Source organism: Bos indicus, chromosome 18, assembly GCF_029378745.1.
Source record: "Bos indicus isolate NIAB-ARS_2022 breed Sahiwal x Tharparkar chromosome 18, NIAB-ARS_B.indTharparkar_mat_pri_1.0, whole genome shotgun sequence".
NCBI classification, from domain to species: Eukaryota; Metazoa; Chordata; class Mammalia; order Artiodactyla; family Bovidae; genus Bos; species Bos indicus.
In genome coordinates, this window is record NC_091777.1 from 52,810,460 (window position 1) to 52,835,736 (window position 25,277).

Sequence of the window (25,277 nt, forward strand, 5' to 3'; positions counted from 1 at the left end):
GCTCTGACCTCAACCCGGATTCACAGAAGCCTTTAGGAAACCAAGCGCTCCTCGGGAAATTAAAAAATACTAGTAACAAGAGACCTTGTGATTTTTAACCACAGGTTAGCCTCTGTTCTAAGTCTTTCCCTATACATTCTCATTTAACTCTCAAACTACCCCTATTAGGTTGACACTGCGGCTTCCCATATGGCTCAGTGGTAAAGAATCCGCCTGCCAAGGCAGGAGACCAAAGACACGCGGGTTAGATCCCAGGGTTGGGAAGATCCCCAGGAGGACAGCTCGGCAACCCACTCCAGTATTCTCACCTGGAAAACTCCATGGACAGGGGAGGCTGGCGGGCTGTAGTTCATGGGGTCGCAAAGAGTTGGACAACCGAGCACACATACACAGGTAGACACTAATATCAACTTTAAAGAAGAAGAAACGGAGGCAGAGACGTTAAGACTCTCGTGGAATATACTGTTAGGAAGCGTCATCACGGGCTGGTGGTCAAGAAACGGGTTGGGAAAGTACAGAACCCAGGAGACAAACCAAACCCAGCGACAGAGGGCCCTGGCCGGGGGCCCCTAAACGGGGGATACACCGACAGTCCCGCGCTCCAGGAGGCTTAGTCAAAGGGAGCACCATCCCCGCTGCGCCGCAGGCGGTTCCTTCCACCAGACCGAGGGCCAGGTCGCTACTGGCCCACAACAAAGCGAAGAAAGGTCAGTGTGGACGCGGAGAGAGGGGACCGGCAAACGGAGGGCTCACCTTTCCGAGAAGAACGAAGGCCGCGGCCTCGCGTACCTGAGCCGGAAGTGACTCTGCCTACAGAGACCTCCCGGACTACGCTTCCCAGAATTCCCGACAGGAGCATGGACACAACCACCGCCTGGAGCGGAAATTCTTCAAAGGCGGTATTCCCGTACTACACTAACCAGAATTTCCAGGCACGTCCTAATCTTCGAAAGGGCTGGTCGCTATACTGAGCTTGTGGATTGTATTTTCACAGCATCCCTGCTCGGAACGAATTTCGTAACCCCGCCTCCCTGGAGCCGAAACGTTTCCAAACCTAGAGCGCTCTACTACACAATTCTGTTATTTTCTCTAGCAGACAATGCATTAACACCGCCTTTTCAGAGCGTAGTTGTCTCTGGGATTATTAAGAATTCAATATTTTCTTTATGCTTTATATAGGCTCTTAATTATCTACAACGTTTCATTATTCAGTTATCCAACCATTATTTCAGTAAAGTATCTACTTACTATTACTTGAAATAAAATACAATAAAAAGCTGGATATGCATGAGAAAGCTCACTAGAAACACAATCATTTACATACTTTCTTGGTCTTTTACAAACTATTCCTTCTAGACTAGACAACAAACAAATCAAAATGAGGTTGGGGACTGCAAATACCTTGGTTCAATTCCCAATTCAGGTTCTTAGTAGTTGGATGACCTCAGCTAGGAAAATTTTGCTCTGAGTCTCAATGTCCTCCTTTTTAAATGGGCAGATAACCCACCTCCCTGGGCTTTTGTGAGAATTAAATGTGGTGATTTGTATCAAGCCCTTAAAATGGCTATTATCAGTATTATTTATGCCCAAGTATTCCTCCTACCCACTCCTATTTTATTCAACAAATATTTAAATATGTAGCAGACTGTGTAATAATTATTAAAAGAAACTTCTCCACTGAGAAGAGAGATGATATGGCAAAAAGAAGGATGTTAAATCCTACTCAGGCTAAGGTTCTGCTGCTAGGACCTGGAGTTATTCAAATCTCCTTCCTACAGCCCTCTTCAAGTTACGGCTAAGAAAGGAAAGGGAGCAGGGAGAAATCAGAACTCTGTCTCCCTTGCGCACACACACTATCCTGGAGACACATACACACATACCAACTCCACTTCTGAGACAGAACATGAATCCAGAAGGAATCAAGGAATAGCCCAGATTCCTGCAGGGATCAGAGGGCTAGTAGTACTGCAGGTGGAAATCTGATCTCTTCCTGGACTCATACAAGTTTTCAGGTAACTGAATATCTGGAATCAAGATTGCTAGAAGTATCAATAATCTCAGATATACAGATAACACCACCCTTATGGCAGAAAGAGAAGAAGAACTAAAGAGCCTCTTAATGAAAGTGAAAGAGGAGAGTGAAAAAGCTGGCTTAAAACTCAACATTCAAAAAACTAAGATCATGGCATCCAGTCCCAACACTTCATGGCAAATAGATAGGGAAACAATGGAAACAGTAAGAGACTATTTTCTTGGGCTCCAAAATCACAGCAGATGGTGATTGCAAGCATAAAATTAAAAGATGCTTGTTCCTTGGAAGAAAAGCTATGACCAACATTGACAGCATATTAAAAAGCAGAGACATTACTTTGCCGATAAAGGTCCATCTAGTCAAAACTATGGTTTTTCCAGTAGTCATGTATGGATATGAGAGTTGGACCATAAAGAAAGCTGAGCACCAAAGAATTGATGCTTTTGAACAGTGGTGTTGGAGAAAACTCTTGAGAGTCCCTTGGACTGCAAGGAGATCCAACCAGTCCATCCTAAAGGAAATCAGTCCTGAATATTCATTGGAGGGACTGATGCTTAAGTTTCAATACTTTGGCCACCTCATGCGAAGAGTTGACTCATTGGAAAAGACCCTGATGCTGGGAAAGATTGAGGAGAAGGGGACAACAGAGGGTGAGATGACTGGATGGCATCACTGACTCTATGATCATGTTTGAACAAGCTCCAGGAATTGGTGATGGACAGGGGAGCCTGGTGTGCTGCAGTCCAGGTGTTCCCAAAGAGTTGGACAGGACTGAGTGACTGAACTAAACTGAACATTCCTCAGGAAATACATTAGCTAAAGAAATCTTTCACCCTTTTATTTGTGACTATCTCATTTAACTCTCCAAACAATTTTACTAGGTAGTTAATGTCATGCCCCTTATTTTACAGAAAACAAATTCCACCTCTTTTAAGTTGTCACAGAGCACCAGGTTGAGTTCCCTCTGTACCCACAATTCTTGATTATGCTCCCAGAATTCCCCAGGAGATAATGGTCACACCACGCCCCTCTGCAGAGGCAGTTGGCTACCTATACAGAGCTGTTGGACTACACTTTCCAGAACCCCTATGTCATAGCCTTCCTAGGACAGAAGGTCAGCTACTACCCTTAGAGCCTGGATTACATTTCATAGGATTCCAGAACACAGTCAAGCAACTTGATTCAACATGTTCATTTATTGGATAATCAATCTAATTTTTAATGTATGTACTTGCTATAGCAATTGCTTCTTTTAAAACCTTGCCTATTTATATCCTTTGTAGTCATATCTATATTCCTATTGGGGTTTCATTATCTTAAGATTCATGTTAAGGATTTTAATCCATTTTCTAGCATATATGCCAGTATATGTCAAATAGGTTAATATGTCAAATAGGTCAGTATTTTCAGCCCAGTTGACTGTCTTACTTTTACGTATGCTGCCTTTTTAACACAGGGAAATTAAAATTGTTTCATACATAATTGATTATTGTTGGCTGGAGCTTTGTGCATCCATAACGAGCAGCTTTTTCTATGCGCCATTACTATTCCATATGTTTTTAACTTCATTTAACTTCCACAATCCCACTGAGTAAGTACTATATAATTATATGCCAGCGACTAGGCTTCTCCATCCATGGGATTTTCCAGGCAAGAGTACTGGAGTGGGGTGCCACTGCCTTCTCCGGATTCAGAGATTAACTTGCCCAAAGTTATAACACTAGCAAGTGGCCGTGCTGATTGCGAATCAAGGAGAGGCTGGGGGAACACAGAACCCAGAAGTGAAGTGAAATGAAATGAAATGAAAGTGTTAATCACTCAGTCGTGTCTGACTCTCTGCGACCCCACAAACTGTAGCCCACCAGGCTTCTCTGTTCATGGGATTCTCTAGGCAAGAATACTGCAGTGGATTGCCATTCTCTTCTCCAGGGGATCGAACCATGGTCTCCTGCACTGCAGACAGACTCTTTACCTTTGAGCTATGGGGAAGTCCAAGTGCTAGTGGTCACTAGTATAGTGAGTGCTCAGTCGCTTCAATCAAGTCCGACTCTGTGCAACCGCATGGACTGTAGCCTGCCAGGCTCCTCAGTCCACGGATTTTTCAGGGAAGAATACTGGAGTGGGTTGCCAAGTCCTCCTCCAGGGGATCTTCCCGACCCAGGTATCCAACCCGTGTCTCTTCTGGGTCTCCTGCACTGCAGGCGGGTTCACCGGGGAAGCCCATCCATCAAAAAAGCCATGTACTATACCAGCCCGCTCCCAACCAACTGCTCTGCAAACGCTAGGATTTTCTGCCGAGAAGGAAACGAAAATGCTTCTAACCATTGTCACCCACCGACCATCGCTTCTCTTCCAGGACCACTGTTGGCCCCTTGCCTAGACTGAGGAAGCGCGGAGCTGTTACTGGGATTCAAGTCAACGCTGCACAAAGAAAGTGATGGCCGCAACCTCCCGTGAAACGGAAGTTCTTGCAAGTCGCTTCGCAGGTTCCGGAGACTCTCCGAGAGGGCAACACCCCGCACTCCTGAATAGGAAGTGTTGATTGCACGAAACTTCTGGACTACAGTTCCCAGGAATCCCAAAGGGGTATGGGACTACAGCCCTGCCTGTCTGGGGTGGAACTGCTTCCGACTACACCTCCCAGAATCCTCTGCATGGTCGTGCTTCCGCCTTGCCTCCACTATTTCTTTGAGTTAAACTCAACCTGAGTCATTTAAGCACGGTTAGCATTTGGCCTTTTTGTTTTTTGTAAAAAAATTTTTTTTTCCAAGAAGAAAACTAGAACGTGGGCATTTAAAGGAACTATAGATATTTAGAGGGGAAAAAGAGAAGATTCTCACATGTAAAGAAAATGAACAAATTTTAGCAGGAAAGCTATGCCTATGACAAGACTTGCTCTGTGCTGCACTGGACATCGACCTTAAGGAACATGGAATCTCCGATTTGGTTTGACTCCATTGTCTCTTTATATATGTCTGTATTCATCTACTTCTGACTTTGCTGTCTAGCATATACTATGTACTCCAAGATGCCAAGCACAAGGAGTTCCAAGCACAGGCCATGAAACAAACTGCTTCCTTGTTTCTGACAAATGAGAAGAGCAGCATGGGCAAAGAACTGGAGAAAATACTGTAATAGGGAAAAAGTTTCTTTCTTTGGAATTTTTTAAGTTCAAACTCAAGCTTTCCTTTGACTACTCCTATATTGTTCTTTTTGATACTGTATATTTGCTATGAATCTTTTTAGACAAGGTGAGGTCATTATTATTTAGGGCTGGGGGATAGGTAAGTTGATGTGGGAGATGGAGTCCATGTAAGGACAAGTGAAACTACAGGAAGTACGTACTTAGCACTTTCCTCTGGACAGGAAATAATTTAAAAAGTGAAACTTCTAAAAACAGTACATAGTATTGCAAATAGTAACATGAAGTTCAGTTCAGTTCAGTTGCTCAGTCGTGTCAGACTCTTTGCAACCCCATGAATTGCAGCACACCAGGCCTCCCTGTCCATCACCAACTCCTGGAGTTCACTCAGACTCACGTCCATCGAGTCAGTGATGCCATCCAGCCATCTCATCCTCCGTCATCCCCTTCTCCTCCTGCCCCCAATCCCTCCCAGCATCAGAGTCTTTTCCAATGAGTCAACTCTTCGCATGAGGTGGCCAAAGTACTGGAGTTTCAGCTTTAGCATCATTCCTTCCAAAGAAATCCCAGGGCTGATCTCCTTCAGAATGGACTGGTTGGATCTCCTTGCAGTCCAAGGGACTCTCAAGAGTCTTCTCCAACACCACAGTTCAAAAGCATCAATTCTTTGGGGCTCAGCTTTCTTCACAGTCCAACTCTCACATCCATACATGACTACTGAAAAACCGTAGCCTTGACTAAACGGACCTTTGTAGGCAAAGTAATGTCTCTGCTTTTGAATATGCTGTCTAGTTTGGTCATAACTTTCCTTCCAAGGAGTAAGCGTCTTTTAATTTCATGGCTGCAGTCACCATCTGCAGTGATTTTGGAGCCCCCCAAAATAAAGTCTGTCACTGTTTCCATTGTACAAAACACTAGCTTTGTTTGTAGTGATGCTTTCTAAGGCCCACTTGACTTCACATTCCAGGATGTCTGGCTCTAGGTGAGTGATCACACCATTGTGATTATCTTGGTCCTGAAGATCTTTTTTGTAACATGAAGTATTAAATACATATAGGTTAAATTCAACACTTATCAACATTATGCCACACTGGCTTCATGTATCACTTTAAAATTTTGTTACTAAAGAATTTTAAGGACTTCCCAGGTGGTGCAGTGGTAAAGAATCTGCCTGCCAATGCAGGAAACGCAAGATATGCAGTTCCATCCCAGGGTCAGGAAGATCCCCTGGAGCAGGAAATGGCAACCCATTCCAGTATTCTTGCCAGGGAAATCCCATGGACAGAGGAGCCTGGTGGGCTACAGTCCATGGGGTTTCAAAGAGTCAGAGGCAACTAAGCACACTTATAAAGAATTTTAAAGCAGACTTTAACACTATCATTTCCTTTCAAATATCATATTGCTTAAAAATAATAAAATTATTTTACAGCTGGTTTACTCCAGTCAGTATCCAAATTGATGACTTCTTTGTATTTGATTGCTATCTCACCTGAGGCTCATTTATTCTAAAACTATATCCTACACCATTTACAGCCACCACCACCTCTAATGTCCTTGAACTGTTGGAGAAACAAAGATGTCAAATTATGTGTCTGAATTCTGGATTTGTCTATTGGCTTCTCGTACTTTCTCCTCAAAACTTCTAAACGTCCTATAAATAGAATTTTTACTTAAAGGCTATCTTAGATACAGGTGGTTTTTTTTTTTTTTTTTTTTTTTTGGCAAAAACACGTCACAGAAAGGAATGGAAATATTTGAACATGAAACATATTCTGTTCAAACAAAGCCAATGCAAAGCCTGGGCAAGTTTCTGAAGAGAAAAACCAAAATAAATAACAGCAAATATGTTAAAAACACCTAACTTAAAACAAGGAAACCATTACCACAAATCACATCTCATGATCCTCTGTATTACAGATTCTATCTTTAAGAAAGGAAAGAGAATATTTGGTCATCTCAGTTTTGAAGTTTCACATATATTAAACAGGATAAGATAACAGCAAAGATTTTTCATATGAGGAAAATAATTTGGAGAAAACATTTCCTATGTTAGACATATCCCCACTTGTGTTAAATCCCCCAAGCAAACCTTGCAACAACACTGAGAAGTGCAATGTAGAGCAGTGGTGGAGCACTGGTCCCAGTGCTGCTCTGCATCCTATTGTCTATTATAGATCATACTTGATCTTCTATAACTTGATGTTTTCTCCAAACAATATGTGAAAACGTATAGGTCTAAATCATTTTAATGGTTGGTATTATTCCTTTCTGTGGGCTTCCCAGGTGGTACAGTGGGGTAAAGAATGCACCTACCAATGCAGGAGACTCGAGAGATGCAGGGTCGATCCCTGGGTCAGGAACATCTCCTAAGAGAAGGGAATGGCAACCCACTTCAGTATTCTTGCCTGGAAAATTCCATGGACAGAGGAGCCAAGTGGGCTATAGTCCATGGGGTTACAAAGAGTCAGACACACCCACACATTATTCCATTATATGAGGATGACATAATTTGCTCAATCTCTTATTCATAGAACTTTAGGTTGTCTGCAACTTTTATTACTGCAAATATTCTTAGAATATGCTCCCTTCTTTAAACTGTCTTTTCCAACCTGTGCAATCATGTCTTAAAGACAAATTCTGAGCAGTTGCATTAGTGGTTGAAAGATAATGCTCCTTATACACTTTGATACATATATATAAAATCCTCTTCAGAAGTTACACCTGTTTTTTTTTTTTCACTAACATACGGTAAGGATGCTAACTTTTTTCTACTCCCTTACTGACACTGAGTTTAGTTAATCTGTCACTATTGCCAACCTGAATTGGTAAGAATGTAATACTTCAGGGGTGGTTTTATTTGCATTTGAATGGCTGTTTCATATACAAACAATAACTAGTATGAAAATGTAATGTAAAAAAAAAAAACAAAAACAAAGCAACTAAAGGGACTTCCCTGGTGGTCCAGAGGTTAAGAATTCACTTTGCAATGCAGGGGTTTCAGGTTCAATCCCTGGTCAGGGAACAAAGATCCCACGGGCCACAGCTAAGACCTGATGCAGAATAAATATTCTTTTAAAAAGGAAAGAAAACTAGGGATAAAATATGATCAAAATAACAAACAAAATAAACAGATACAAAAATACATTGTTACTGAAGATAAAGATACTGTAAAAATATGTCCTCCTCCAAAATCCAACTATAATCCCAAACTGAATCACAGTTTTGATAGGAACTTGACAAAATGAGAACCTTCTAAAAACCCATTATTAAACAAGATGCTGAGAAAGAGTGGTGTCTGCTTCTGACAATGAACACTTTGGCTTCGAAAATAGAACCAGTAGGAATATGAATACATATCAGTGTCTCTGCCACACCCTTAAAATATCACTTCCATAGAGCTTCTCGACTGTATGAAGAATCTAATGGATTTGAAAACCTGAGTATGGCCTAATTCTTACCATAATAATAACACAGCTTTCATCTCTGAGCGCTATTTTGAATGTTCTTAGCAGAGAATACATTTCTAGAGGAGATTCTAAAAACAAGCAAAAACACCTACAGGTTTTGGCTGGACTGAAGTTCTTGCTGGCTCCATCCCAATTAGAATTTCCTTCCTGGGCACACCCATTAATGGAAATTTGACCTCTAAATACTGTCATTGCCACAAACAGCCCATTTGTCAAGAATCACTTTCTTGGCCTATGACAGCTGATGGGCGTTTCAAGAAAGGTGTTGAGATCCACAGTAGTTTCCTGGAATGCCCTTAAGAAACATGTGCTTTAGTGCTGCACGCTGACATCATGGGTGGCAGCGTCCCTGTCCTTTGCTCCTCCAGCCCTCCCAATGGCTGAATGTCTATCATCTGAAACACCTAGAGTGGCTTCTGTTTTCCTCATTGAACCCAGACTGGCTACATTTATAATGTTTCTGTCCTCTTGTGGAGTCTTGGCTGAGTAAGAAGGTCCAAGCTATATATTTCCTGAGCCTTGTTGTGTTCATGACATGCATAGTCCATCTCATCCCTATGAACTCTCTAATGGGCATGAAGATATGAGTTACAACTGATGCCCTTCTCACACTCCTTACACTTATAGGGCCTCTCTCCTATGTGGACTCAGAGATGAACCTGAAGATCTGAGTTCCAACTGAAGCCCTTCCCACAACCGTCATATTTATATGGCTTCTCTTGGGTGTGATCTCTCTGATGTAAGTGAAAATAGAAGCCCTTATCACACACTTGGCACATGTGAGGCTTTTCTTCTGTGTGAACTCTCTGATGAGTGTGCAGAACTGAGCTGTATGTGAAAGCCTTCCTGCACACATCACATTTGTAGGGTTTCTCCCCTGTGTGCACCCTCTAGTGAGTGTGCAGGTGTGTGCTTTGGCTGAAGCTCTTCCCACCCTTGTCACACCTGTAAGGCTTCTTCCCCATGTGCAGCTTCTGGTGAACTTGGAGAATGGAGCTGGAACTGACGCATTTGCTGTACTCGCTGCATTTGTAGGGTTTCTCCCCTCTGTGGACCCTCTGATGGACAAGAAGGTTGGAGCTCTGATCAAAGTCCTTCCCACACTTGGCGCACTTATACGGCCTTTTCCCACTGTGGACCCTCTGATGGAAACACAGGAGCAACCCAAATCCGAACCCCTTCCCACACACATCACAGGTGTAGGGTATCTCCCCCATGTGGACTCAGCGGTGGTTATGAAGAGAGGAATCGCAACTGAAGCCTTTGCCACATTCCACGCATTTATAGGGCTTGTCTCCTGGAGGGCCATTGGGATTTCTAGGAAGGTTTGAGTTCTGTTTGCAGCCCTGAGCACACTCTTGACCTTCACAAGTTTCCTCCCCTGAATGGGTTTTATCGTAAACAGTATGTTCTGAGCTCTGGCTAAAGTGCCTTCCATACCTATGGTGTTTATAAGATATTCCTCCGTGTGAGCACTGTGATGAACATGAGCATCATCTGTGAAGCCCATTCCAGGGTTATTACATCTGAAAGTGTGCCACACTGCATGGACATGTGACTGTGTTTGACTGTTGACTTTATAACCAAGTGTTTCCCACAGTTGGTGTATCTACAAAGTTCCTCTCCTTTACATTCTTGGGAATCATCATAATCACTCAAGTTCTGAAAGAAGCTGTCATCACACCGAGCACATCCATCCAGTTTCTCTTCTATCTGCTTTCTCCGAGAATTATGGGGCTCAGTCATTAGGTTGGCTTTCTTCCAGGATTCTGGGGTAAGGACCTGTGTCAGGATTTTCTAAGCTGTGATGTCTTGATTTTCTAAATTAATGGCATTTATTACATGGTTTTCATTTTCAGAAATCTGAACAGACACTCCTGGCCACTCTTCACAGAGGGAAATGTCTCCTAAATACTGGGGACAATCTCCTTGAAGATTCATAATAACATAATCATGACTCATGGTTAATTCACTGATCCTTTGGTTCCAAATTTGCCAAAAGTAGAGCACTTCTGGAGAAGGCAATGGCATCCCACTCCAGTCCTCTTGCCTGGAGAATCCCATGGACGGAGGAGCCTGGTGGGCTGCAGTCCATGGGGTCGCTGGGAGTCGGACACGACTGAGCGACTTCACTTTGATTTTCACTTTCATGCATTGGAGGAGGAAATGGCAACCCACTCCATTGTTCTTGCCTGGAGAGTCCCATGGACAGAGGAGCCTGGTGGGCTGCAGTCCATGGGGTCACACAGAGTCGGACACGACTGAAGCGACTTAGCAGCAGCAGCAGCAGCAGCAGCAGCAGCAGAGCACTTCTGGTGAGAGGTAACTCAAGCCTTTTTCCTGAAGGTTCATAAGGTTGTTTTTAATCCTGTCTTCTATGAGGAGAAAGAGAATTTGGCTAAGCAAACAAGTAGATCATCTATCCAAAGGCTCTGAGGATATGAAGCTGGGTGGGATGAGAAGTTGCCACTGGATCCTAGTTGTGTATGAAACAATTAGAAACCTAATCATTCTAATCTGTGAGCTGCCAATCAAAAACCACTGACTGCAGATGCATCAAAAGAAATACTGGAAACAATTATAAAGGAAGAAATTCACCTCTCTGCTATTAGAGTAGTCCATAAAAAGACTTTAGTCGTTTTGCTAATTTGTTTTTAAGTAATGGATTTGATATCCATGACCTCTAAAGCCTATAGTTTTTTCAGCAATATTTAAAAATAAATTTATCTAGAATAACTTTTCTTCCAAAATACACAAGCTTTTATAGTTTTTAAGCACATATTTACTGTGAGACAACTTTAAAACTTAATAATCTCTGTGTGGGTACTTTTGTAAGAATTATGTATATCTGTGAGGCTTTAAGGAGAAGGCAATGGCACCCAACTCCAGTACTCTTGCTTGGAAAATCCCATGGATGGAGGAGCCTAGTAGGCTGCAGTCCATGGGGTCGCTAAGAGTCAGATACAACTGAGCGACTCCACTTTCACTTTTCACTTTCATGCACTGGAGAAGGAAATGGCAACCCACTCCAGTGTTCTTGCCTGGAGAGTCCTAGGGACGGGGGAGCCTGGTGGGCTGCCGTCTATGGAGTCGCGCAGAGTCGGACACGACTGAAGTGACTTAGCAGCAGCAGCAGTGAGACTTTAAAGGGAGATGCCCTTTTAAACACTGTACATATTGAACCACACTGAAATGGAATGCACCATACTTAAAATGTGTTGTTCACTGTGAATTCATTTTCAACATATTCTTGTTTATTGCTGTTTCTGACTGAAGGGGTGAGTATACATCAGAAAGAATCATCATAGCTACCACACCATGTGACTATTTATTCATTACATGATATGAAGTTAGAAGAACAAAAATACGTAAAAAGACAAAAACAAAAACCCCCAAACATAAGGGGAAGGTTCCTATATGATTTATGTAATATATATAATAATGGAGTTCTGGACATGGTGAGAGATATAAAGGATCACAGAGACCTTCCAGGATCCTGTAGAAGGTTGCAGAAACAAGCAGCAAGTCCTCTCTCCTAACCAAGTCCTTGCCTTTACATCAGCTATTAAACATGATAGAACTATCATGTATATTTGTGTACCACATGCACAACTGAACACAGCGGGCCTACAGCTGCAGTGGGGATTGAAATGGGGATAATTTTGTGAAATATGGGACATCCTTTTTATTTCCCTGAGGTTTTCTGGCTTTGTGAAGAGACAAAATCCCTCAAGACCCTATAGTCCAATTCCCAACTTCTCCCCTTTGAGGTTATTGCAGAATCTCTAACAGCCATGGCTAGGAGAATGGGCAGCGTGGAACTGTTCACGGCCTGGCACCCAGGAAGCAAGATTGTACGAAAAATTCATAAGAAATAGATGGTCACAACACCTTGGCACCCAAAAATAGGCTTCACAAAATGTCACAAACATCATCTGGACACTGCTTCTAGTTCAAGGTAATTTTCTGATTCATTTTATTGAGTGACTTTGGTTCATAAAGTGGTGTCAGAGGAAACAGGAACAGGCTTAAAGCAGTAGTTTTCCAACTGTTTGGACTGTACCCATAGCAAGAAAAGCATTTACACTGTGACCCAGTACCTACACAGACACACAGACCAGAAACTAAAATATTGTGATCAGTTGAGGCTTACCTTACCAGGTGCAACGTACTCTGATAAATCCTTTCGTGTTCTAGTCCATGGATTTGTTTTGCTTTTTAAAAACTGCTAGCTATGGCATGGTCACTTGATTTCAGGACTCACCAATGGGGTCAGTCCTGCCCACTGAGGCCAAGGATCTCTGTTTACAATCTATGGACATGGCAGTACTTCATGTCACCTGGTTATTACAAGCACAGGGCTGAGGGTCAGACTGAGAGGTTCAAATCCTAGTGCCTCTGACAAGCTGGGTGATCCTGGGCAAGTTACTTGTCCACTCTGCACCTCAGTTGTTTGCTCTGTAGAAGGGGGACAATAAGAGCAACTATCTCATAAACTAAACTGAGGTCATAGATACCTGTATACAGGGCTCTGAGAAATTGAAGCTAGGATAGATATTGACCAGCAAGAGGGCAAATAAGCGGACACTCGTAGTGTACTGACTACCAACCTGATCCTAACTTGCTTCCTTTAATACCAGTTTTTCCAAAACATTGGTTAAAAAAAAAGAAAACTGAAAAACAAACAAACAAACAAACAAAAACCCACCCTGGTTTTATTCTAGAGGCAACCAAGGGACCAAGGCCTTGGTAATGTGTGAACTTCCTCAGTCCTGTTCTGGAAAATATGAAGGAATGAGAGCCTAAACACGTGATGAGATCAAAGTAGGCTTGCCAACTGCACCGGATGCCCACTGGCAGGGGGCACAGGCCAGAGGAGAGCTCCCTCACCCACCCACAACTCACAAGGGACCACCTGCTCACAGTTATTAAAACTCATTAACTGCAGGTTGTCATCTGCATGTGTATCCCTTAGGAGGTTTCCCTTTGTGCTCCAGCTGAAATATTCTATCCAGTTTGAAGCTGCTCACTTGAGAAAATGAGACCAGTGGTTTGATGCTTAGTTACAGGTGCTTGTTGTCCTCACCCACGGAGACCAGGTTCCTGAAGTTCTCCAGCATCACATCTTGGTACAGGTTTATCTGGGCAGAGTCCAAGAGTGCCAGCTCTTCCTTGGAGAAGACCATGGCCATGTCCTTGAAGGTCAAGGTTTCCTGAAACATCAAGCACATGCCACATTCATCATCTGCACCAGTGACTCCTGGATGAAGAGCTACATTGGAAGCTTCTGTATCAGTCATTAAGTTTTTATCTTTTTGCTCCAAATCCTCTTAGTTCCCTGACCAGGAATTGAACCTGGAGCCACAGCTGTGAAAGCATGGAGTTCTAACCCCACCAAGGAGTTCTCCAAACCCTTGCTTTTGTTTTCTTTTAAAAAAATATTTATGTATTTGGCTGCCTTTCAGCATGCTGGTTGTGCCACAGCATGTGGGATCTTAGTTCCCAGACCAGGAACTGAACCCATGTCCCCTGCATTGCAAGGTGGATTCTTAACCACTAGATCACCAGGGAAGTCCCTTACTCTTGATTTCTGTACTTATCTCTCATGGACCAGGGACAAGCACCTCATTGACTGGCACTGGTAAGCAAACTGAACTTGGGAGCAACCCTGGATCAGACAGCCTGACATCTCTGAGCCTGTTGCTTAATTTCTCCAAAGGGAATAATACCACTACCTTTCCCAGCTGTTATAAATAAGGTAAAGTGCCTACCACACAGAAGTCACTCAAAAATTGCTGACTTCCTTTTGGAAAATAGAGATACCCAGCTCCTCAGAATGGACATAGCATTTAAGACAAAGAAAGGAACTTCAGCTTACCTGGAGCTTAATCATACTGTCTTCCTCTTAGAGAGAGCAGGAGCCAGAGAAACCAGAACTGCAAAGGAGAATCCATGAGACCGGGGGTTTAACAAGTTGTGAATGAATATTGGTTCCTTCTGGACTGGACGGTTTTCTCACACATTTTTTTTTTTTCCAAGATGTCTTTTCCTCTCCTCTTACTCTCACCAGACGAGATTCCCACCTCCTCAAGCCGCCCACCCATCAATCCCATCCCAGACACCTGTATAACTCCTCTTTCCTCAAGCTTTTGGGTCAAACTGTCACATTTTCTTTCAATATTTATTTTTTTGGCCGTGCTGGGCCTCAGGTGTGGCACACAGGATCTTCAGTCTTGACTGCAGCATAGTTGTGGCATGTGGGAATCTAGTTCCCTGACACGGAATTGAACCTGGGCCCCCTGGACTGGGAGTGTGGAGCCTTGGCTACTGAACCACCAGGGAAATCCTGCCATTAGGTTTTCAACATAATGAATTTGAGGGGGACACAAACATTCAGACTATGGCAGGTACCACTTCTCCTACGATAGCATTATACTGCAGTGGCTTAATTGCCTTCTGCCTCTGTCTCTAAGCTCAGAGAGGACAGGGACTGCATTCCCTCATGTAACACATACTTATTTAGTGCCTACTGAGTACGAAGATCATGGCATCTGGTCCCACCACTTCATGGGAAATAGATGGGCAAACAGTGGAAACAGTGCCAGACTTTATTTTTCTGGGCTCCAAAATCACTGCAGATGGTGACTGCAGCCATGAAATTAAAAGACGCTTACTCCTTGGAAGGAAAGTTATGTCCAACCCAGATAGCATATTCAAAAGCAGAGACATTACTTTGCCTACAAAGGTCCGTTTAGTCAAGGCTATGGTTTTTCCAGTGGTCATGTATGGATGTGAGAGTTGGACTGTGAAGAAGGCTGAGCGCCGAAGAATTGATGCTTTTGAACTGTGGTGTTGGAGAAGACTCTTGAGAGTCCCTTGGACTGCAAGGACATCCAACCAGTCCATTCTGAAGGAGATCAGCCCTGGGATTTCTTTGCAGGGAATGATGCTGCAGCTGAAACTTCATTGGAAAAGACTCTGATGCTGGGAGGGATTGCAGGCAGGAGGAGAAGGGGACAACAGAAGATGAGATGGCTGGATGGCATCACCGATTCAATGGAAGTGAGTTTGAGTGAACTCCGGGAGTGGGTGATGGACAGGGAGGCCTGGCGTGCTGCGATTCATGGGGTTGCAAAGAGTCAGACACGACTGAGCAACTGAACTGAACTGAACTGAACTGAGTGCCAGGCAGTGATCTGGACACTGAAGATACCACAGTGATGAATGCTATGGAGCAAAAAATTAAAAAAGCAGGGAAGGGGGACTGGAAGTGAAACAGGGTGGTCAGGAAATGTCTCACTGAGGTGATACTTAATGAAGTAAGGGAGTGGGCAATGCAAGTATGTGTACAGAGCATTCTAGACGGAGGAAATAGCAAGTGCAAAGACCTTGGGGTGGCAGCATGGACATGGCTCAAGTGGAGTGAGTGTGAGAATGAGCCAGAGGGAACAGAGTGCAGGTAAAGGGAGCCAGGTGGTAGATGCTATAAGAACACTTGAAGGTTTGGGCTGCTAGTCTCATTAGTTAGAAGTAATGGGAGGATTCTGAACAGAGGAGTGACATGATTCAAATTAGGTATTAACAGGATCATGCTAGCTGCTGTGATGAATGGACTGCCAATTGGGATTGACATATATATACTATTGATGCTATGTATGAAATGGATAACTAGTGAGAACCTACTGTATAGCCGAGGGAATTCTATTCAATGCTCTGTGTTGATCTAAATGGGAAGGAAATCCAAAAAACAGGGGATATATGTATAGCTGATTCAGGGCTTCCTTGCTGGCTCAGGCAGTAAAGAATCTGCCTTCTATGTAGGAGACCCAGGTTCGATCCCTCAGTTGGGAAGATCTCCTGGAGGAGGGAATGCCTACCCACTCCAGTACTCTTGCCTGAAGAATTCCATGGACAAAGGAACCTGGCGGGCTACAGTCCATAGGGTCACAAAGAGCCAGATACGACTGAGCGACACACACACACATACAAACACACACAGGTGATTCATTTTGCTGTACAGTAGAAACTAACACAACATTGTAAAGTAACTATACTCCAATAAAAATTAACTTTAAATCCCCACAAAACCAGAATAGACATATACACAAAGAATGGACTACCAACGGTAAGAAGGGGAGCAGGAAGACTAGTTAGGTGGTTTTCAGGAAATCCCAGTCAGAGATGACGGTGCCTTGGATCAGAGAAGCAGAGGTGGAGGTAGTGAGAAATGGCAGGGATCAGGATTTATACCAATGATCTGGTCAATACGATCTGTTGATGATTTGCATGTGGGCAGAGAAAGAAAGAAAGGAGACGGAACTTTGGCTTCAGTTACTGCAAAGACGGAGTTGTCCTTGACAGAGATGGGGAAGTCCATAGGAGGGACAGGTTTTGTAAGGAGAATCAGAAGTTCAGTTTTGGAAATAATAGGTTTGAGATGTTGAAAAACACACTGATATTCACAGAGATAGAATTGAAAAACTGTCCCATTTACAAGGGGCAAAAGACATAAACGACCTCAACTTTACTGAGAAAGGAAGAAAACTACAGAATTTTATTGAAAGGCCTGAAACTCTGACTACACCTTGGAGCTCACAGGGACTCCCAGGGCATTGGGGTCTAGTCTGAAGGGGGATTTCCAAGGTCTGGCCCCACATACTCTGTGCAACTAAGAGGAAAATCCAACTTTCCTATGCTTCAGGTATTTCCTAGCTAGTTAACTGGAAAATTGTTTCCAAAATATTGTATTATGGAAATTTCTAACATATACAGAGGCAGACAGAATAGCACAGTGAACCCCCAGGTACCAGTCACTTGGTTTAAACAATTATTAACATGTGGTCACTCTTGTTTCAACTACACCTCTACCCATTCCCCACATATTCACATACTATTTTGAAGCAATTCCCTGACATATTATTTTGTCCATACATATTTCAGTAAGTAGCTCTAAAAGATATGAAATCATCTTTAAAATGTTAATGTGACACCTCAACAATTCCCTAATGTTATCAAATGTAGAGTCAGTGTTCATATTTGTTGACTGCAGTTTAACAATTTACAATTTGCTATGTGTCTTATAATCCTCAAAAATAGCACTCTGTCTTCATACTGTATTCAGAGACATACTCCCGGCCAGGACATACAGAGAAGGGATGTACAGTTTGAGTTGCCCCCCTATTTCCAGAGGTCAGAACTTCTGCCCTAAAGTCAAGATTGCCCCGCTGGAGTCAAGAGCTGCCACACCCCAAACGCAGAAACCTTCAGAAACTAAGACTCCAAGGATGTTGGATGCTGAGCCGGAATCGCCCCTCCGCCGAAACGAGGAATGAACAGACCAAGCTGTCCTTCCTCTCGGAGATGACCCAACTGCTTGGGTCAATTTCTCTCCCCATCAGGGAGGGAGGGTGTGTGGGTGTGTGTGTCACTCAGTCCTGTCCGTGTCCGACTCTTTGTGCCCCCATGGACTGTAGCCCGCCAGGCTCCTCTGTTCTCTCCAGGCAAGAATACTGGAGTGGGTTGCCATTCCCGACTCCAGAGGATCTTCCTGACCGACCCGGGGAATCGAACCCGGGTCTCCGGCATTGCGGGCAGATTCTTTGCTGACTGAGCTACCAGGAAAACCCTCCCCATCATGGGCGCCTGGCCCAAATCAGCATCTTCAAAACCTGAGGCCACGCCCCCTGCCCCCCGCCTGGGTTGAGATGCACGTGCCAAGACTCACACCAACTCTGACCCGGAGTTGCACATCCTACAAGCCTGCAGGGGCACCACCTCGCAAACCAGCCCAAGCTCCCCACTCCGATCCCATTCCAGGGATGTCGGGCGGGAGACCCTCACCACTTCACCTCGCCAAGGAAGTCCTTTTATCGGTCACTAGTCCCCGCTTCCTACGCCTCCCATTCCAGTTCACAAGGTCGGGCTACAGTTTCACAACCCCCACCCCCCACCCCCCCTTACACAGTGACTCCGAGCCACACTCACCTCAGCGCCCCAAATAATGTGGCCCATAGCATCTGTCCCGGCCCATGGCGCATGCGCGAGGTAGCCTGTGGACTACAATCCCCAGAAGCCCCTGCGCGGCACTAGGGCCGTGCCAGGTTGCTCGTAGTTTACAGTGCTGCAGGGACTAAAGCTCAATATTCATCAGCCGTTAAAAAGAATACATTTGAATCAGTTCTAATGAAAAAAAAAAGAAAAAAAAAATAAAGCTCAACATTCAGAAAACGAAGATCATGGCATCCGGTCCCATCACTTCATGGGAAATAGATGGGCAAACAGTGGAAACAGTGTCAGACTTTATTTTTGGGGGCTCCAAAATCACTGCAGATGGTGACTGCAGCCATGAAATTAAAAGACGCTTACTCCTTGGAAGGAAAGTTATGACCAACCTAGATAGCATATTCAAAAGCAGAGACATTACTTTGCCAACAAAAGTCCGTCTAGTCAAGGCTATGGTTTTTCCTGTGGTCATGTATGGATGTTAGAGCTGGACTGTGAAGAAGGCTGAGCGCCGAGGAATTGATGCTTTTGAACTGTGGTGTTGGAGAAGACTCTTGAGAGTCCCTTGGACTGCAAGGAGATCCAACCAGTCCATTCTGAAGGAGATCAGCCCTGGGATTTCTTTGGAAGGAATGACGTTAAAGCTGAAACTCCAGTACTTTGGGCACCTCATGCGAAGAGTTGACTCATTGGAAAAGACTCTGATGCTGGGAGGGATTGAGGGCAGGAGGAGAAGGGGACGACAGAGGATGAGATGGCTGGATGGCATCACTGACTCGATGGATGTGAGTCTGAGGTGAACTCCGGGAGTTGGTGATGGACAGGGAGGCCTGGTGTGCTGCGATTCATGGGGTCGCAAAGAGTCGGACACGACTGAGTAACTGAACTGAACTGAACTGAGGGACCACCTGGACTCTATCTTTGTAAAATAATAACAACAATCACAGCAGTGATAAAATAACAGCAAAATGTTAAAAATAAATTTTAAAAATCTCTACCCAAGATAAAAAAGAAGAGTGAAGAGTCAATGTCTTACCACCTAAAAATGAGCACTTGTTATATTTTAGTGAAAATCTTCAAAGGTACTTATTCTGTAGGCATATCCTTTACTTTTGTTTGTTTTTGTTTCAACTGTTTATTAACCAGATTACAAAAATAATCCTGCTAGATACCTTAGTTCATCCTTGTAATAAGCCTGGTCTTCCCTGTTGCCAGCATCTCCACCTTCTACAAAATGGGTGGTCTTTTTCTTAATTCCACTTCGTAGAGAAGACAATTTAAAGGGCCAAAGGAAGTTGTTTGCTTCTTTGAAACGTTTTCCAATGGTATAGATCTCATGAATCAGATCCTCCATGCATATTTCCCAAGAGATCGAGCAATCAATGCGTTGTCTGTCAGGGCAATTCGCTTCTTGTTGATTTTGCCATAACCACGCTTGTAGATCAATTCATTTGCTGCAGTCCATGGGGTCGCTAGGAGTCGGACACGACTGAGCGACTTCACTTTCACTTTTCACTTTCATGCATTGGAGAAGGAAATGGCAACCCACTCCAGTGTTCTTGCCTGGAGAATCCCAGGGATGGGGGAGCCTGGTGGGTTGCCGTCTATAGGGTCGCACAGAGTCGGACACGACTGAAGCGACTTAGCAGCAGCAGCAGCATGCAATGTATGGCTCCACAATTCTCAGAATGTTAATTGAAGCCTTGTTGAGCTTCACAAAGGTGCCACAGAAGATCTGCTGGAGGCGAAGGAGCTGCAGCACCTTTCGAACCTTCAGGCTCACACCGTTGATACCTCTGATTCTGATGACAAATGCCAATTTGGGTTTCGCGGGTACATAGAAGTCGCCGGCTTTTCGTGCCATCCTAGCCACTCGAATGTCAGTTCTGTACGTCTGCCTGTATTCCTTGTGATATGCTTAGCTTTTTCATAGATAAGCTTCCTCCTTGCCATTCGAAGCATCTTTTAGGCAAACTTCCTTCGCAGGCGCTTGATCTTAAGCTCTGAGAAATTCTTTCGCTTTTTCGTAAGGGTTTCTGGCACAGCAGGAACCTTCTTTTTCTTCTCTTCTGCTCCCTCCATGGTGCCAGCCGGGAAAGAGGCTATCTTTTACTTTTATAAACACACAAGTTTTCAATTAAAATTTACTTCCCTTTGTTTTCAGGATTTGTTTCCATTTAAGAAGACTCTGGGAAATCTTCCACAGGACACCTGACTTTTCCCCTTAGGAGAAGCAGAAAGACGTAGGAACTAGTCAGTAGGTGCTGTCCTTTATCAGGGAATTGTAGGAGTTTGGGGTTCTCTTCAAAGAGATACATTTCAACAAACTATGAAAACATGGAAAGCTTTCACATTCTCTTTGAAAGCTCCCTTGTTGGGACTTAATGTTTTTTCTCATTTTAAGATTTCTATTAAACATTTTCATTTTTCAATACCTTAAATTTGAATTGGGATTGATTGGGCCTTAAAATTAAATAAGGAGTATATTAGAGCCTATAATTCTGACCTATAAAGGGTCAAAACAAACAAAACACCCCAAAAATGGATGAGAACTATCTCTGTCGGCTCTAAGTCTAGATTAGACAGTTGGTGATTGGCAGGAGCTGAAAGGATTACATTCAACAATAGCTTAACATTGAAACTTGGGGCACACAAAGAGAATGGTAAAATAAATGCTTTGGGCCTGTCTCTTGTCATTTGATGAAATGTTTCACTGTGACTTTTTAAAAAATCTAGTAAAATCTGCCACAGAGATGACAGTCACCCTTAATTATGGCAGAGCTTAACAGTCTTTTTTTATCAGATGGAGAGGAGGATGGTTTCTATAATACATCTCAGTAATATTTGTGATAAATAGGTAGATCCTCCATTTCTAAATTAATTTATCCACTTTAGTCCCTCCTCTCTTACCTCATCTTCCATTACGTCCTCACTTGCCCATTCTGGTCCAATGTTGGGCTTTGTGTTATCCGTCAAACCTGATCACTGTTCCTCTGCTGGTATGTTCTTTACCTCAGTGGCCACAAAGTTTGCTTCACCTTCTTTATTCTTTGCTGAAATGTTACTCTCAGGGAGGTCTACTATTTAAAAGTGTAACAGCCCCGGGCACTTCATCACCTGCCTCACCCCACTTTCCCTTTCCTTTCTTGGTACTTATCACCTTCTGAAATGCAGGCAAGCACTGAAAAGCAGACATTACTTTGCCAACAAAGGTCCGTCTAGTCAAGGCTATGGTTTTTCCTGTGGTCATGTATGGATGTGAGAGTTGGACTGTGAAGAAAGCTAAGCGCTGAAGAATTGATGCTTTTGAACTGTGGTGTTGGAGAACTCTTGAGAGTCCCTTGGACTGCAAGGAGATCCAACCAGTCCATTCTGAAGGAGATCAGCCCTGGGATTTCTTTGGAAGGAATGATGTTAAAGCTGAAACTCCAGTACTTTGGCCACCTCATGCGAAGAGTTGACTCATTGGAAAAGACTCTGATGCTGGGAGGGATTGGGGGCAGGAGGAGAAGGGGATGACGGAGGATGAGATGGCTGGATGGCATCACTTACTCGATGGACGTGAGTCTGGTTGAACTCCAGGAGTTGGTGATGGACAGGGAGGCCTGGCATGCTGCAATTCATGGGGTCGCAAAGAGTCAGACATGACTGAGCGACTGAACTGAACTGAACTGATACCTTGTTTTATTGAACTCCACAGATACTGTGCTTTTACAAAGTGACAGTTTGTAGCAAGCCTGTGGCAAGCAAGTGTATCAGCACCATTTTTTCAACAGTATTTGCTCACTTTGTATCTCTGTGTCACACTTTGGCAATTCTTGCAATATTTCAAACTTTTTCATCATTGCTGTATTTGTTAGGTTGATCTATGATTGGTGATCTTTTAAAAAAAATTTTGTTTGTTAAAAACCTTTTACTGTGATCAGTGATTTCTGATGTTAACTGTTGCAAAAAGATTACAACTCACTGAAGACTCAGATGATGGTTAGCATTTTTTAGCAAGAGTATTTTATCATTTTGGCTGTGCTGTGTGGCTTGCAGGATCTTAGTTTCCCAATCAGAGGTTGGGTCCACAGCAATAAAAGCACCCAATTCTAACCAATGGACCCCCAGGGAATTCCCCAGGGAAAAAGTATTTTTGAATTAAGGTGTGTATTTATTTTTTAGATATAATGCTACTGCATACTTAATAGACTACAATATACAGTACTACAGACATAAGTTTCATGTACACTGGGAAACCAAAAAATTCATGTGACCTGCTTTACCTGCAAATACTGCAGTATTTGCTTACAGCAGTGGTTTGGAATCAAATCTGCAAATCTTTGAGATATGTGTGTCACTTAGATTCCTTTCCTTGCAGCCCCAGGTAACAGAAAGGGACTCAGCCCAGGTCATGCCTCAGGCCTCCTGAGTCATCCAAGTGGAGACATCAGACTAGAGTTATGGTGCACTATTCTCTATTGAAGCCAGGCTTGTGGGCTCCGGATCCCAGAAGGCCAAAATATAGGACAGAAGTACTAAACAGGTCCTCCCAATGATCCAGAACACCTCATCTTCTACCAGCCAGCAAAAATGATGCAGCCTCTGAAAGTATCTAAATCACAAATTTCACAGTTCACTTGTACACCTTGTATTTGGTACTAGGTGCTAAGTGAATAGTAGAAAAAGAAAAAAAATTATAGAGTTTATAACCTGGATCCTTGACCATACGGGATTACTCCAGCAGACTAATTTTTTTTTTTTAAACAATAGCTTTACTGTTGTTATAAAATTAATGTATACTTTTTGTAATAAATATGTAGAAGTCCGTGAAAGTATTACAGACCCCGTATTCCGTCTGCTAGAAATAAGCACTTATGATACTGACCTTTCACACATTATTTTTCCTTCTCTCTTTATAAACACACAATATGAACAAAATGGGGTCATAGTATAATTGTCATTCTACAAGTTTTCTTGTTCTCTAAATAGTTTGTAGGCAACTTTTGATGTCATTACAGGTGTGCCTGAATATTTTTAGTGGTTTGTCCTCATATACACATGCCTTAACTTACTACAACTGGAGAATTAACATTTGTGGGGTTTTCCTATGGTTAAAAAAAAAATACTGAGCTTGGTCATATGCACACATCTTTTCCCACATCTGTAACTATCTCCCAAGTATAAATTATTACACACTGATTGCCACTTTGAAGGTTACACAAATTGAATTTGATACACTGAGAAATTCTTTCAAAAAAGGCTACCTATTTTCATTCTCATCAATAAGTGTGTAAGAGTACATGTTTCTACAGCTCCATGGACATGGCTTTGGTGACCCTGTTTTACCACTGCTGTTCTGACAAGTTAAAAATGCTATTTCTGAATTTTAAAAGTGTATGAATATTTGTCTTACAAGTTAAAAATAACCCAACCCTCTATGAAATAAAATGGGTAAAAATATATTCATGATAAACGTAAAACAAAATCCTAGAAATATATTTAAGAATATTCAGAACCTATCTTTTAAAATCTCTAAAAAAATATGACTGAAAGATCATTTAAAATACTTTAGTAAGTGGAAATAAATAGCATTTTCAAAATGGAAAAAAATCAGCATTTCAAATATGTAGATTCTTTCTAGATTAACCTATAAATTCCATACAATGCCAATTAAAAGCCCAATCAGATTTTACTTAAAATGATAAAACATTCCTTCAGTTTACAGAACCTTTGCTATGAGAGCAGTTTATCTCTGTGAGATAAAACCCCATCACAGAAGCATGATGAAAATGTGCTAGAGATACATTACCCAGGCCTGCCAAGAGAATGTCTCTCCTTGAAGCCATTCCTGGCCTTCTAAAGGTAACTTGCCTCAATGAATGTCAACATTTTTACTTTTTATAAAAACTATCTTTTTTTTTTTTTTTTTTGCTGTGCCACACAGCACATGGGATCTCATTTTCCTGACCAGGGATGGAAACCTCACCCTTGCATTGGAAGTGCAGAGGCTTGATCACTGGACTGCCAGGGAAGTCCCTATAAAAACCATCTCCTAAAATGTATGGACATTATTGGTTTGAGTAAGAGGACAATGTTTTTCTTACATTTGCTCTGTTTACAGGTATTTCCCCCGCCACAAGTACTGTGTATAATCTGCTCCTAGGATACATTCTCTTTACTGTCATCATTTGTAAAACCTCCCTCCTAGGCCAGCTCTGATGAAGGTGACCATTTTCACTGAAGCCGCTGGCCAGGTCATTGCCTTAAGGAGTATTCAACTGTGCAACAGACTCTTGAAGACTGAAGTTTGTGACTGAAGTGCTTTCCCTATTTACCAAACTTGCAGATTTTCCCTTCCTAGGCAGACCAGTAGCTATGAAAACATCAGCCCTTCCTGAGGATCTCCATACACATCACATCTATAATGTTTTTCTCTTGTTTGGGCTCTGAGATGAAGGCAAAGTTCTAAACTGGAGACCTTGACTCACATCTACTTGTAAGGCTTCTTGCTTACACGCACCCTCTGATGATTTCACAGACCTGAGCTATAACTGAAGCCTTTCCCACACTCTGCACATCTGTAGGGCTTTTTTTTTTTTTCACACATTGGCCGCAACACTATTGCATGTGGGATCCTAGCTCCCTGACC

At 42.9% G+C, this 25,277-nt stretch overlaps 2 protein-coding genes across 6 annotated transcripts in view; both read right to left on the minus strand.

Moving 5' to 3' along the window:
- LOC109572262 (zinc finger protein 112-like) overlaps nt 1-4,482 on the minus strand; it is a 34,765-nt gene extending 30,283 nt beyond the window's left edge. For 2 of the 5 annotated variants that reach the window (XM_070771196.1, XM_070771195.1), the window contains exon 1: nt 754-874. In XM_070771196.1, coding sequence (XP_070627297.1) covers nt 754-859 — 106 coding nt within the window. In that variant the 5' untranslated portion in view covers nt 860-874. Of the gene's footprint in view, nt 1-753; nt 875-4,354 lie in introns of those variants that run through there. The other 3 variants (XM_019978882.2, XM_070771194.1, XM_019978881.2) reach the window with 3 other exon arrangements.
- A 1,906-nt stretch (nt 4,483-6,388) lies between these two features.
- The window catches only part of ZNF285 (zinc finger protein 285), a 32,969-nt gene continuing 14,080 nt past the window's right edge, over nt 6,389-25,277 (minus strand). The window contains 5 exon segments of the mRNA XM_070771224.1: nt 6,389-10,100; nt 10,103-10,204; nt 10,207-10,650; nt 10,939-11,016; nt 13,728-13,854. Coding sequence (XP_070627325.1) covers nt 9,091-10,100; nt 10,103-10,204; nt 10,207-10,650; nt 10,939-11,016; nt 13,728-13,854 — 1,761 coding nt within the window. The 3' untranslated portion in view covers nt 6,389-9,090.